The sequence below is a fragment of the Hydractinia symbiolongicarpus genome, chromosome 2, assembly GCF_029227915.1.
Source record: "Hydractinia symbiolongicarpus strain clone_291-10 chromosome 2, HSymV2.1, whole genome shotgun sequence".
In the NCBI taxonomy this organism is placed as follows: Eukaryota; Metazoa; Cnidaria; class Hydrozoa; order Anthoathecata; family Hydractiniidae; genus Hydractinia; species Hydractinia symbiolongicarpus.
In genome coordinates, this window is record NC_079876.1 from 23,311,862 (window position 1) to 23,325,859 (window position 13,998).

Genomic DNA, 13,998 nt, shown 5'->3' on the forward strand with positions numbered 1-13,998 from the left:
ACGTGCTAATCACGTTCTCACTATATTTTTTTTATAATAGGTTGTTCAAAGATTATAATCTTTTTTAAGTATCTTTCATGGTTTCAATATATCTCTTTATAAATTCATGTCTTTCGACTAATACTTTTGATTGTACCTTTAAAGTTTATTTTTTGCATTGGTCTAATAAAATATCTCCGATATTAGAGGAAAAAATAAAAATTTAAAACACGCCGTTTACCATATTTGATGGTTCATTAATTATTAAGATCACAAAGAAAGACAGCCAATCAAATTTACGTGTTTTAATATTTAAACCAATTGAAATGAATAATTAATCTATGTAAGCCAATCATACAATACAAATCAAACATCACATGATTTTATATAAGCGAGAACAATATCACCTCAAAGAGAGAAAGTTTATGAATGAAATATATATAAATATAGATATCATCTCCCGAGAAAGAAATAAGAAAAAGGATGGCTACAACATTTTATAAGAATCTTTCTTTACATGTGGATAAAACGAAAGATGGAAATAAATTTAAAAATGGAAACGAAACATCGATACAAACTGCATGCTCCGCACCTCTACGCAGACACGAAAAATGTGTGGAAGGAGAATTTATCGACCCCTCTATTGCAGTTGGATTTAAATATACGGTACGTTTAAATGGTACCGCGTCTGTTTTATTTGACGGTAAAAGCGAATATATACAGAGTATAACAGAAACAGACTTTGGAGCGCAGAAGGCGATAAAGTTTCAATGTAATGAAAAAAATTCCATAATCTTGTCCAACGATTCAACAGCTGGTTATGCTTTCGCAATAAATATCTTGGAACCAGGACAGGAATTTAAAGTATTTCAGAACAACAAGGAAATCGGCTCAGCTGTTATTGAATCAGTGTGCGAGGATCAGGAAATAATAACTTCAAATGACACCGTTGAAGGACATGTCAAAGAAGTTCAAGTAAATTTCACGTGCCGTTTTATTTTATCATTATTGAAAATCGACTTCATGTCCGATGTCGCCGGCATTGCCACGGTGATCAAAGCGTGTAACGAAAACAAAGCAGTAACAAGTCGTATCTCAGCATTACTTTTACCGTCTGGTAAAGTACTTGTGTTAAAACACACAAGCTGAAGTTGATTTTTTTATCTTCTAGTGGCTATTTTTATTAAATAGATGAGAAAGTATTATCGTGGGAAATATATTACGAAATAACGTCGATAAAATTTGCAACGAGTTTTCGTATACAAAAGTTTATACAATATACTTATGGCATTGTGGAAAAAGAACATAAAAGAATTTTAGAAACTTATTATTGGTTATTTATGAATGAAAGAAGCTTTAGTTTTCATTATTTATAGCTAACTTAAAATTAATATTAAAAAGTTAGCTTTATTTGTCAACCATCATCCTCTTGTATATTTATTGTTCACGCGTTCATATAAAACCCTTTTGTTTAGAAGAAATACAATCATAGAGTTTATATATTTTGATATTAAAATTTTGTATTTATGTGTAATTAATAATTATGATGCATGAAATTCTCTTTCTATATGGAGAGTAAACTTTAAAAATGTTTTTTTATAACCAATCCCAAACCTGGTCCCAGGACCTATTGAAATTACATTTCAACAGCGCAAATATTCAACTTACTTACACTTAACACTAGTGTATGAGTTTTGTTTTTAGCTATGCGATAAGTATGTTGACAGAACTTCTTCAGGTTTGCGGTTATATTAGCTACCATGCGCCCTTTTCCGAGTTGCTAAGCCAAAGTTTTACAAATTCAGAATAACGTAAAATTTATATAACCTTAACCAAAAAAAAGGAAACTGAGAAAAGAAACTTGTAAACGAACGTTATTTATTTATTTAATTCGTCAACGTCAGAAAGAAACAAACACGATGACTCTTCTTTACTATATTATTTCTAGGAACTTAGGAAAGTTTTAAAGTATCGAAACATCCCTTGTCCCTTATATCAAAAAGAGGAAAAAAAAGCCCTGGGATCGAGGTAGAAGCTACACGTGGCGCATAGTTACATCTTAATCCAATCTAACTACCACAAGAAGGTAGTAGTAATTAAACCTAATTAAAAAATGCATGCTGTGTTATAATTAAGATGTATGGGAAACTTTGAGACAATAATTATTTTTTATTTTGACATTATTCCTTATATGACTTCGTGCCTTTTTGTGCATGTACACAGATTCTTGTGGGTTAAAAAGCAGGACCTTATCGGAAAAATAGATATTATTAAAACTCGTACAGATATTGGGAAAATATAATATCTGAAAGACACTAATTTTGTTTTATCTATATATTCTCTTTATTTAAATCACGATATATAAGTAAAATTTCATTTTAAATGAATTTATTTGACTTTTGTGGTCTGCTGTTTATAAACAGACTACAGGAATATGTGCGAATGTCCATTGTTCTCAAAGCAGGTTCAAAACATTACATTGTACCGAAAACAACAAATTTAGTTTTAACTTTTGTGTTTTTTACAAATCTGAAACAAAAAATAATCTTAATTAGTTCACTAATCACCTCTTCCCATTTTATAATAAAAGTTTTAAATATTTTAAATGTTTCTCTAATGACTTCTGATTATTGTTGTTTAGGAAACAAATGTCCATGATGTTTGATATAGTTATACATATGTCACCTATTAACAGGATGTAAATCTATTGTTTACATCTTGCAGGTTTCTAGCGGTAACTAGTTGATTAAACCCTTTCTTAGCAAAATTTTTTTTTCAAGTTATTTCTAAACTAAAGTCTCAAATAATCGAGTATTAAGTATAAAATTGATTCTGCGAAAAATTTTCGTAGAAAAATTTACCCCGCAAATAAACCCATCAACAATTAACTTAAGGTGATGTTAAATAAAGCACCTACAATCTTAGTCAAAATGCATGCAGACAAAGCCGTAAATTTCAAAGTTCGGCCCCAAAATAACCATTGCGGCCTTCGTCGACTACTCGCAACGTTTAACGTTCAGCATGGAGGAGACAAGCACACGTGAAAAAAAAAAACAATGAAAAAAAGGTGTAAAAGGCTTAGTCCAAGTAAATAGGTGATGATGTCTTTATCCTTTAGTGGGCAACTGGGTGCATCATGGGATTAAATTATGGATCACCCAATTTATTCTGCAATGTAGAGTTTGATGATGTCATTAAGAAGACCTTACCACGTTAATAATATCTTGTAGTCCATTAATCCTAAGCAGAAGATCTTACACTATTTGGATTACTGTTTCAAGTTTTTCACAATAGTATCAACAGGCTCAAAAAATTATCCTTACAAGTTTCTTATTATCTATACATCCTTTTCCCATTTTCCTTTACTCGATTTCTTAGTCTTACGTGTCGTAATTTTGCACGGTCGAGAACTAAAAACTTAGTGCCAGCGCTATATTAGCTTGTATCTACAAAAACGAGTTGAAAAAAAAACAATACTACGATCACTAAACACTGATAATATGAAAGCGAAAAAGATGATCACCTCTGAGATACTACCCAAAAACGTTGAATATCTATATTATAATACCCGTATGCGCCTGTCTGTCTGTCACGCAAAATGGTAGCTTAGCCTGCGCAAAGCGAGATGCACGCAATGGGGTAAAAAAGGACGGGCAAACCCACCGTGGAATTTTTCACAGGTAGCCGACTAGCACTTTTCAATTTCTTCTGATCCCAGGCGTAGACTTAGACTACTTACTGCACGCCGGACATAGTATGTTGGGGAATATGGCGGCATTTTTAAGTTTGCAACTACAAGCAATTATTAGAACGCCGAAACACGCACACCGCACTTGTCAAATTTGACAATATTCACAGCGGACTAAGGTTAATTGGTTAGATCTTAGAAAGGATGCTACTTTTTGCTGACGTATGTACAGACCAATTCCACAATAACACCTTCCCGGCTTTGTTCCACAATGTGAACATTGTGATACAAAGCCGTGCAGGTAGCGCATTTTTAACGTTGGTTACTCAGATAGATGTCAACTAGTGTCAAGACCCCTACTTCATACCGTTAATGTTCTATGTTTGACTATTTTCCTGTCCAACTTAGATTCAGCTAAGAAGAAAATTAAATTAAATTAATTGAACAAATTAATTGTGATATCAAGGAGTACTTGCAAAAATATTTTGCATGAGCTGATACCTTGAAGTAAACGTCAAAATAAAAATCACATTGTTTTTAAACTTTTCTTATATTTCTTTTGGTGATAATGAGACCTCAGGTCTCGAAATATATTTTGCAAAACTAATATACTGTTGGTCTTCGACAAAAAAATCTGTCTGTAAGTGAGAATTTGAGGTAGTGAGTACACAAGATTCTTGTAAGAAATAAAGAGTTTTTTATTGTTCGGTGTTGACAAGTGATGAATTAAGTAGCTATGTCTTTTTAAGGTGTGTTTATTGAAAAAAAAGATTTTTGACCATTTAGATGCAAATATTTTATGCCCAGCTAAAGTATCAAATTCTGAGCAACAGAAATGATAGGTATTAAAAATAGAACCTAAAGACATTCGGACCTTGTCCTATTGACTACCCATTTCATAATATAAATCCAGAAAAATGTAGCTGGAAATAAATTCTTGCAACTGCAGGGTTGATAGATAGAGTAAGGACAACAATAATAATTGTTCACATGAACAAATGTTAGTTGAAAATATTTTCACATCCTCGCTCCCTCCTTCACTCCAGTTTGGACCTGATAATTTCGGGATTCTTCCTAAAATATCCTAGAAGCGAAAGTGTGATAAAACACAATTTTCCCATTAATTGCACTTTCATAACTATTACTTCATAATCAAAAATAATTACAATTTGTGCCAGAACCCAAATAAATTTTCTAAGTTATAAAAATAGCGATTAATAACCCAGGTTCAGAGTATGTAAATGTATCATAAACATTAAAAACAGCAAATATATAAACGTTGTAAGTAACGATAATAAAAAGTTTTATGTAAGCGATACTATCAGTAATTTATCCACCAGAAAGAAACCCCTAGAAACCGTCAAAATACAAAGAGTATAAGTACATATAAAACTACGTAACAAACCAATAGCCAACCGGATACTACAATCTAATATACAGACAAAAATGGTTACTTTTTTAAAACCTCTTAAATAATTTCCCAATCTCCAATCACACTAGCCTCCTCTAACATCAGACTATTGATGGGAATTGAAATTTAAAATCATTTTTCGTGGACGTCCAATGTTCCTGGTATTTTCGAATAAACCTGAGTCAACATCGACAAAAAATGCTATATATGACTACCTCTAATACTCAAATCGAGCAACGGGTGTCTCCTCTTATGCAGCCTTCCACATCATCATCCACAATTAACATAACCTCACAACGTGCCAATTCAATACTAAATACCCCAATAACCTCAAACAATCTATCACCAGGTTCCACCAAAAATACACAATCATCAGTTCATCACCACTATCTTTCTAAATAATTCTTATTCCACCTCAAAGTAGAACACATAACCACAATATATTCAAAATGACTCCTAAACTTATCACCCACAACAAATCTAAAATCAACTTCCCTTGCAGGCTTTTTTTTAAAAAAAATGAGAAATATTAATAATAACCTGTGCATCCATAAACAAAAGCATTTGTGTGTTCAGCTTTCCCTTACTCTCAACAGTCTTCTCAATTTGCTAAGAAATATCTTTCGATTCTAAATCTATAAACAACGCAAACTTACTCATATAATATAATCAATAACCTGTCATATACATTGCACCCGGAAACATTTTTTTCTGCACATTTCCATACTCATGCAATCGACCACTAGTAAAATGTTTCTTCACCTCTTCTCACTGATAATAGGTCTTAAGACCTGAACTAAATTATCACACTCACCTTATTAATCATAGGATTGTAAAACTTCTCATTCTTTCTACGATCTTTATCCTCATAATCCTAATCTTCATACTTATCTTTATCTTCAACTTATCTTTATCTTCATACTTATCTTTACCTTCAACGATCTAGAGGGTGATTATACCCTCTAGATCGTTGAAATTTCAAACAATTTTAGCCTTATCAACAACTACACCTCAATACTCTATTCTACAATATAGCAGTTTTCGCGTAAGTCATCCCAACCATCGGATAAATTGGAAAACCTTTGTCACAAGTTGGTTTGGAATAGTCGTGCACGGATTATTAGTCACCGATATATTCCGCTTCAAATCTTTAATTCACCACAGCCTCCTAAAACTTCTTAAAGGAAGCAACTTGTTACATACATTTTCTGACCACCCACATTTTTTTTCTAAAATACAAAACAACCTTGATAGGATTGTTCATACTAATACTATTTTCATTGCCATCCACAATACTAACATTTGAAGAATAAATACACGCCCATGACATTCATAATATTCGTAGGTTCCACATTCATGACCATTCCCTACCGAATCTCCCCCCAACCTGCATGTCACGTATAATTCCATATAACTCTCACTAAATTAACACTGCCATTCAACTTTTCTAATGTAAATGACGACGTGAAACTATCATTGTATCCAGCCTTTCAATCCTCAAATAATTGAGGATTACAACATCAGTGTAAATACTAACCTTTCCACTCTGCCTATCAAAATTAACCCCACCAACAAGTTACATAAGCTCACGTATGAAATCCCGTCTTAAAGATCTTTACCTCTAGATGAAACCCTCTCATCCACAAGAACATAATCGCACGAAAAAAAAATTTGCACCAACCACCTCAAAACACATACACAAGCTTTGTAGAAATCCCAGTCATAATAGAATATCCCATATTCAGGAAAGAGCAATGAGGTTTAATTACAATGTGATGAAGACTTTTCTTATGAAGAACTGTGCAATTTGACAGGTAAAAAAATATTCATGAGCAAAATATCATTTTTATTTTATTTTATTGAAGGAGTTGTTTAAAACGGTTAATAAAGTATATCCTGTATTTATGCGCAATAAATTTCCTGTCAGATCCACACAATATTCTCTTCGTAGGACTCTACCGTTCCCTTGTGACCTGCCTAAGACAATAAACTATGGTCTTGAAAGAGTCTACAGAGGCTCTCAATTGTGGTCAGCATTGCCTTCTACCATAAAGAGTTGCACCACTATCAATACTTTCATTCATCGTCTTAAAGAAATTGAGCATTTTTCTTGTCCGTATCGTCTCTGTAAAACTTACATTTTCGGGTTGGGGTATATCTAATACAAAATATTCAGTTTTATTCTATTTTATATCTACATCTTGTTTTTCTGTGTATGTATTTTATGCTACTAGTCAAATGTGATTAGCTCAGATTCTATATTATTGCAACTCGACTATAAATAATTGAAATTAATAAATAAATAAACAATTTTTCTAATCTTCTGTAATAGTGACTCAACTTGGATTTTTTAAACTTCGGCAAGAAGATATTATAAGATCACGGGGGTAACCCGTGATTTTATAATATCTTCCCAAAATTATTCCTCACCTTTCTTCTTCTGAACGCAGCAGCATTAACTACAGAAAACAGAGTTAACCATCATTGCTATTGCACTCGCTATTTCCTTCTTAAGAAAAAATAATCCTATTTGCTAGGTATATCAAAGTAAACATTTATTATTACATCACAGTGTTATGTAGGTCCAAGGAGTCAGCGAGAAAAGTGCAGGCCGCTTCGCATACCCGATCGCGCGGTCTTAAATTATGTGTGTATGGTACATGTCACTGGCGGGGAGAAAAATGCCTCGATAACCATCAATAAACAATTCTCTGCACCTCAGGGTTGGCCGCAATGAGTCATTATCCCCAACTGAAAATAATGGGTAAAAAATGAAGCAAGCAATATATGAAAGCCAGCACACACGAAACACAATTTTTATCATTCACGTGAAAGCATAGCTATAAGAACCAGAGCCTGAAAGCAGGGCCTGGTTATAAAGAGCTGCGCGTATCGTCGCTACGTTCCAACGCTAATTGAACCCAGTCCATTTTGAAGTGTAAAACATACGGAGGCGCAACGGTAAAATGCATAAATTTACAGAATTGTACATGCATGTTGATGGTTTGTCTAAAAGAAAAATTATTCTCCCCTGTCAGTACAAAGTACAAAGGCCGTTTATTTTGGAGTTTCAAGGCAAAAGTGATCATATTGGGCTGGGCCTCAACAAGATCTCATGGTCTTGAGACATGGTAAAACGAATAATTCATTGTTATTTTCTTACTCTGTGAAAGCCACGTTATGGAAAGGAATGTCAGAAGTTGTGAAAAAACAAAAAATAATTTTATCAACTAACTACTTTTGTGAAAATCCTCCTCTTCTGTTCTCTAAAGGATAAATCTCGATAAATGGGAAAGTCAAATTGCTATTAACGCCAAAGTAAAAAAAGTAAAACGAATACTGATAATTGTATAATATAGATCGAAAGATACAGCATTCTTTATGAAGCTTCACTGATATTTCGATAAAAAAGTGATACGCGCAAGGTAGCTAGTTTTTTTCCCTAAGCTTTTGTTACTTGATAAAGGCGATTTATTATAGTCGCATACGAGAAAATGAAAATGTCATTAAGCTGTTGGACGATCCTGATAAATCCAGTTTTTCGTTTAAATTTCACCAAAAATGTTATGATCAATGCATGCACACAAAGACGTTGCGTCGCCTAGAATGAAAACTTGAAACAAGCAACCGAATTACTTCTGATGAAGAAAAGGAAGATGAAATAACGTCGAAAAGAGCCTCGACAAGAAAGAGAAATCGTTTTGGTGGGGACTTTTTTAGCGAATTGAATAAATAACAGCCATATACTTCTTAATACATTCAACAGTCTCAGACTGGATACGTCAAACATCGTAGCTTAAGAGTAACACGAGGTAACGTGCGACGAAGAAACATCGCTGTTTACAGATCAGGAGGAAGCCGACACAAAAGTCTTTTTATGTGCCAAGTATGCTCAATTAAAAAATTCTTCATCAGTGTTGATCCACACTGTCGATAGTGACGATTTGTGCAGAGAATTACTAATCACTGCCTTTAACTTTTGCTCTCCAATACAAAATCTATCGTTTCATGTACTTGAAAAATAAAATTGATGATTACGATTTTTTCCTATTGTGTGACGTCATCATTATAGATTAAGGCCTCAGTATGCCAGAATAAATTTAATTTTTAATGCCGGTAATTTTTTTTCAAGATCACAAGTCCATGGTCGTCACGTCCTGTTTTCCAGTAAATTGATGGTCTCCGCTAACTGACTAGGACATATTAAATCTTTTTATAAAAAAGTCTTAGTCAGAGGAAGATTTTGTTTAGGTGAGAAATTCGCTAAGTTGCACGAATTTTCACGGCTCTTTGAGTGCCCCACTTAACGCGAGTGTACTGTATCGCATTTTTTTTATTTCCGCGTGAAAAACCTTTACAGAGTAGAGAAAAATGTTGGAAACGAGACTCCATGTTAATCGTTTCCTAGACATTTGACATGGTAACGAAAAAAGACATGTTGTATTATAATTTCCATCCCTATGGAAAAACACTGCATTCCTAATTTTGGTTGCCCAGCCTAATATTCCAAACACTTTTAGATGTATATATAAAAGGGTGTATCAAGTTCTTGTGGTGTGAGAGATTCAAGAGGCGATTCTTTGACAGAAACTGCAAAAAAGTTAGAATGTTTCAAAACATACTTTTGTCAATAATAGTCAATAATATTAAAACAACGCAAATCTTTTTGTTCTTTAAGCCTTACATGAGGCTGTTAAACACGTTGGGCGTTTATTAAGAACTGGTGTTTATGAACTGTGTTTGATTTACTTCCAAGTTTTACTTTCTTTGCAAAAAACAGCGTAGCGAAATAGAAACACACGAAATAATTTTCAAAATTAGGTGTTCATAATATGATAATATGATTTCATTTGATTTTCATCTCCACCTTTGCACAGTGAACAAAAGCCCGAAGAATAGTTAACTCCACGGATATTCTTCACGTTGACCTTTCATTAGTAAAGCCACTTTTGCCTTCATATTGTCATTATAAATACGTTGTGCTCGTTCGTATTGCAATCTGTGCTTTTTCACGGTCGGCTTTTCATAACGCCGTTTTAATTTTACCTCGCGCGTTTGACCTAAAAAGTTAAAATAAACATAATACACATTTTTAAGCATAAAATAATTCTATCAATTTTGAATTTGACGTAATTTGTTTTAAATCCTATCAATTTTATATTTGACGTAATTTGTTTTAAACTTTTTCGAAGATTATTTTTTTGCGAATTTATAGTGAATTTTATCCATATAAATATAGAAATTTAAGAGAACTAAAATGGAGCCAACACATATACAAATTTTTCGTACTTTTGTGGGTCTTTCCTGACGTGAGCAAAATTTTTAAACCCCTATATCTCCTTAACCGTTTCTAAATGCACATGATCCTTTACATTTTCATTATTAGTATTTCAAGCTCTACACATTACAGGCAACGGATAAAAAAAATTCAAAAAATATTTTTTGCACATTGGTTGGTCCTTGCTGATGTCAGCAAAATTTTCATACTCTAATATTTCTTTATCCTTAACATTTTCTTGGTCAGCATCTCAAGCTCTACATGATAGAGGCAACATATACACAAATTTCTGAAAATAATTTTGAAAGTGAGGAAAAAATGTGATGCGATTTCTAGCATTTTCTTACCATGGTAGCCAAAGAAAATTTAAATATAAATTCCAGGACATTCCAGGACAAAATTGTCCAGGACAATTCCGGGACAAATTACTAACCTTAAAAATCACAGAACTATAATAAAACCTTTGGAGAAACAAGTAATTCTGTCAGAGAAGCCAAATATATGTTGGAGCATTTTACAAACCTCGTTTTAAATTAACCCTCTTACCCTCGTGACCTGCAGATCGGGTTTTACGAATCCCTGATATGCAGGCCTTAAAGTTTGCCCAAAAAATTCCGAAGAAGGTAAGTCATTTTCCTATTTTAAAAATATAATTGATTTCATACTAGACTCCGGTGATAAGATTTAGTCTTGGACAGAGAAGTAGTGATCAATACCAAAGTGATTCAGAGTGAGAATGTAATGAGGATAAAGAAGTAACAGTGCCTTAAGAGTGTATGAAGCCTCTTCAACAGTTCATCAGGATATAATAGATCATGTGACATTAAAAAACAAACAAACTGAAATCAGTTATCTTTGACACAAAAGGAGCCACATTTCAATAGATTTCGTTCAGTAGTTTTACTTGGAATCATTAACGTCAAAAATAGCCATTTTTCGTTCTGGGAGTTGTAGTAGCTGATTTTTTTTAGGAATAAAGTTAAAGTGAGTGAAGTGTTAAAGCTGGAGTGACTTTACCTCACCTAGATATGTGAATTTTCTTCATGTCATGAACTTATACACTAAGGTGGTTTCACTGTAAAACTCACTAAAATAATTTTCCTCTCGCCTGCAGGATTAGTTTGCACAGTTATATTGACGTTTTATTTACATCTTTAAATGAAAATTAATTGAAAAATATAATCAAGTAAATTAGGCCTAGAGAATATTGCACTTAAAGTAGTTTTGATCTTGTAAACAAATATTTTTCACCATATTGATTGGTTTAGAACAAATATATTATGCAAAAAAAATGTTAGAGTAAGGTGGCTACACAATGCAAACTTCATTTCTGGGATCTGTTATTAATATTAACAAAATTTGAATGGTAATTTTCTGAGAGATTTTAGGACTAAATTAGAAAATAGAAAAATAAAATCAAAATCCATTTTTTTTTCTCAATAAGCAAAGGTAATTTAATGGAGTTCTATAAGTTTCCTTAAAAGATAACATATCAGTCTCTAAGAACTTTTAGAATCTTACCGATCGTTATGACATCTCATTCATTGATTATGGAAAGCCCATTAAAAATAATAAAAAATGATGCTCAATGATGTACAATAAAAAGGTTTAAGAAACCACTAGCTATTAACTGCTACTTTTTGTAAAAAGATTTAAATATTCAGAATTGCCAAGATTTTTCTTAACATGATTACTTTCCAGGAAAATTCCAAGGACATCTTTATTTTTTCGTCAAAAGTCCAGGATTTTCCAGAAATTTCCAGGATAAGTGGATTTTTCCAGGAATCTCCAAAAATTTCCAGGACCGTGGTCAACATGGTTACTTTTATGCGAAGCATTACATACATCAAGCCATGAATTATATATTAGTATCTAAAAATTTTAGATCGGCGTAAGAAACAACTATGCATTCTTTGCGGGATGAACATCTTGTTGCATGCCAGTCGATTATCTTTCAGCGAGGTTACCATTTTTAAATGCACTTGTTTTTCCTTTTCCCTTACACTGTGCGCAAAAATGGTGCACCGAGTTTGTAACAACCTAAGGTTGTTTTCCATTAAGCATGCACTTTGTGTTTTTTAAATGTTTAAAACTTAGATTCTTTAAAGTTTATTTTTTATGGCTAAATGCATGAATTCGGGAGTAAGAGTTGAATAGAGTCCCTCATCTTAGATTTTATAATTGTTGTTCGATAAAAAAAATGTTCTGGAAAAAAATTGTGTAGAGTGGGTTCGCCCATATACGGCCATCGCCCAATTACGGCCAGAGATATAAATTTTGTATAACTCCATTTATTTATAACAATGTTATGTTAATTCTTTGTTTGAAACACTTAAGAACCTTTTAGCTTCGAAAAAAAACAAAGTTCATCAATTGGATTACTTAATTTGTCAAGAACTGTTGGTTCGAGGCTTGTCACTGACTGCGCACATTAAAAATGGCTCATCATCATCATCATTCTCGGCCCAACGTCCGTTTTCCATGCTAGCATGGGTTGGACGGGGAATATTAATGACCCTCTTCCAATCTGATCTAGACTGTGTTAGATCTAAACTCAACTTCCTCTCTATCAAGTCTGTCCTTATAACCTCCTGCCAAGTCTTTCTCGGTCTGCCTCTGGGCTTTGCCCCAGGAACTATCAAGTCTCTACACTTTCTTACCCAATTATCCTCCTCCATTTCTTCCAAGTGCCCCAGCCAATTCAATCTTCTTATCTGGATAACATCTTTAATTCTACAGAGACTTAGCCTGCTTCTTAGCTCATCTGAACTCTTTCTGTCTCTCAGACTGGCATTACACATCCACCTAACCATTCTCATATCATTCCTTTCTAAACGGTCAAGATCTTCCTGCTTCACTGCCCATGTCTCACTACCGTACAACATAACACTTCTTACACAGGCCTCATACAACCTACCTTTTACCTCAATTGACAGGACTCTGCTAGTCAATAAAGGAAGTAACTCTCCAAACTTTTTCCAAGCAGAACCTATCCTGCAAGTAACACTTCTTCCACCACCCCCTTCACTGCCGAACATATCACCTAAGTAACAGAAGTTCTTAACTATCTCTAACGAGCCACTGTTGTACATCATTAAAGCTGGAAATACTTCATTCTCTATAATCTCACCTTTGCAACGCTTGCATACAAACTGTATGCCAGCTCTTAACCTTCCACTAATACTACTGCACTTCTTATGTACCCAATGCTTGCAAGTCTGACAAAAAATTGAGTTACTACCAACCCCTTTCCTGCAAACTCCACAAGGCCACTTTCCAACTACAAGGTCACACTTGGCTGCAATGCTACTTATCATGACTTTAGACTTTGCTGTGTTTACCTTCAGCCCTTTCTCTTCTAGTCCTTTCTTCCACTTCCCAAACTTTTCAACTAATTCTTCCATCGACTCTGCTATGAGAACCAAATCATCTGCACACAATAACTCCCATGGGCAACCTGTTCTGAACTCCATCGACAGCGCTTCTAAGACTAGAATAAACAACAAAGGACTAAGTACAGAACCCTGATGTACACCAACATTTACACTAAATTCATCACTAAGTGAATCGTTAATCCTGACACGACTTCTAGCATTGCTGTACATAGACTGAACCATCGTAACTAGCCACTCATCCACACCT

General features: G+C 33.7%; 1 protein-coding gene across 1 annotated transcript; it reads left to right on the top strand.

Moving 5' to 3' along the window:
* The first annotated feature begins 351 nt into the window (after positions 1–351).
* Positions 352–1,568, top strand: LOC130627237 (uncharacterized). The gene has a single exon (XM_057441371.1). It carries the CDS (start codon positions 463–465, stop codon positions 1,126–1,128), a length of 666 nt encoding a protein of 221 aa, XP_057297354.1. The 5' UTR covers positions 352–462; the 3' UTR covers positions 1,129–1,568.
* Positions 1,569–13,998: the final 12,430 nt, after the last annotated feature.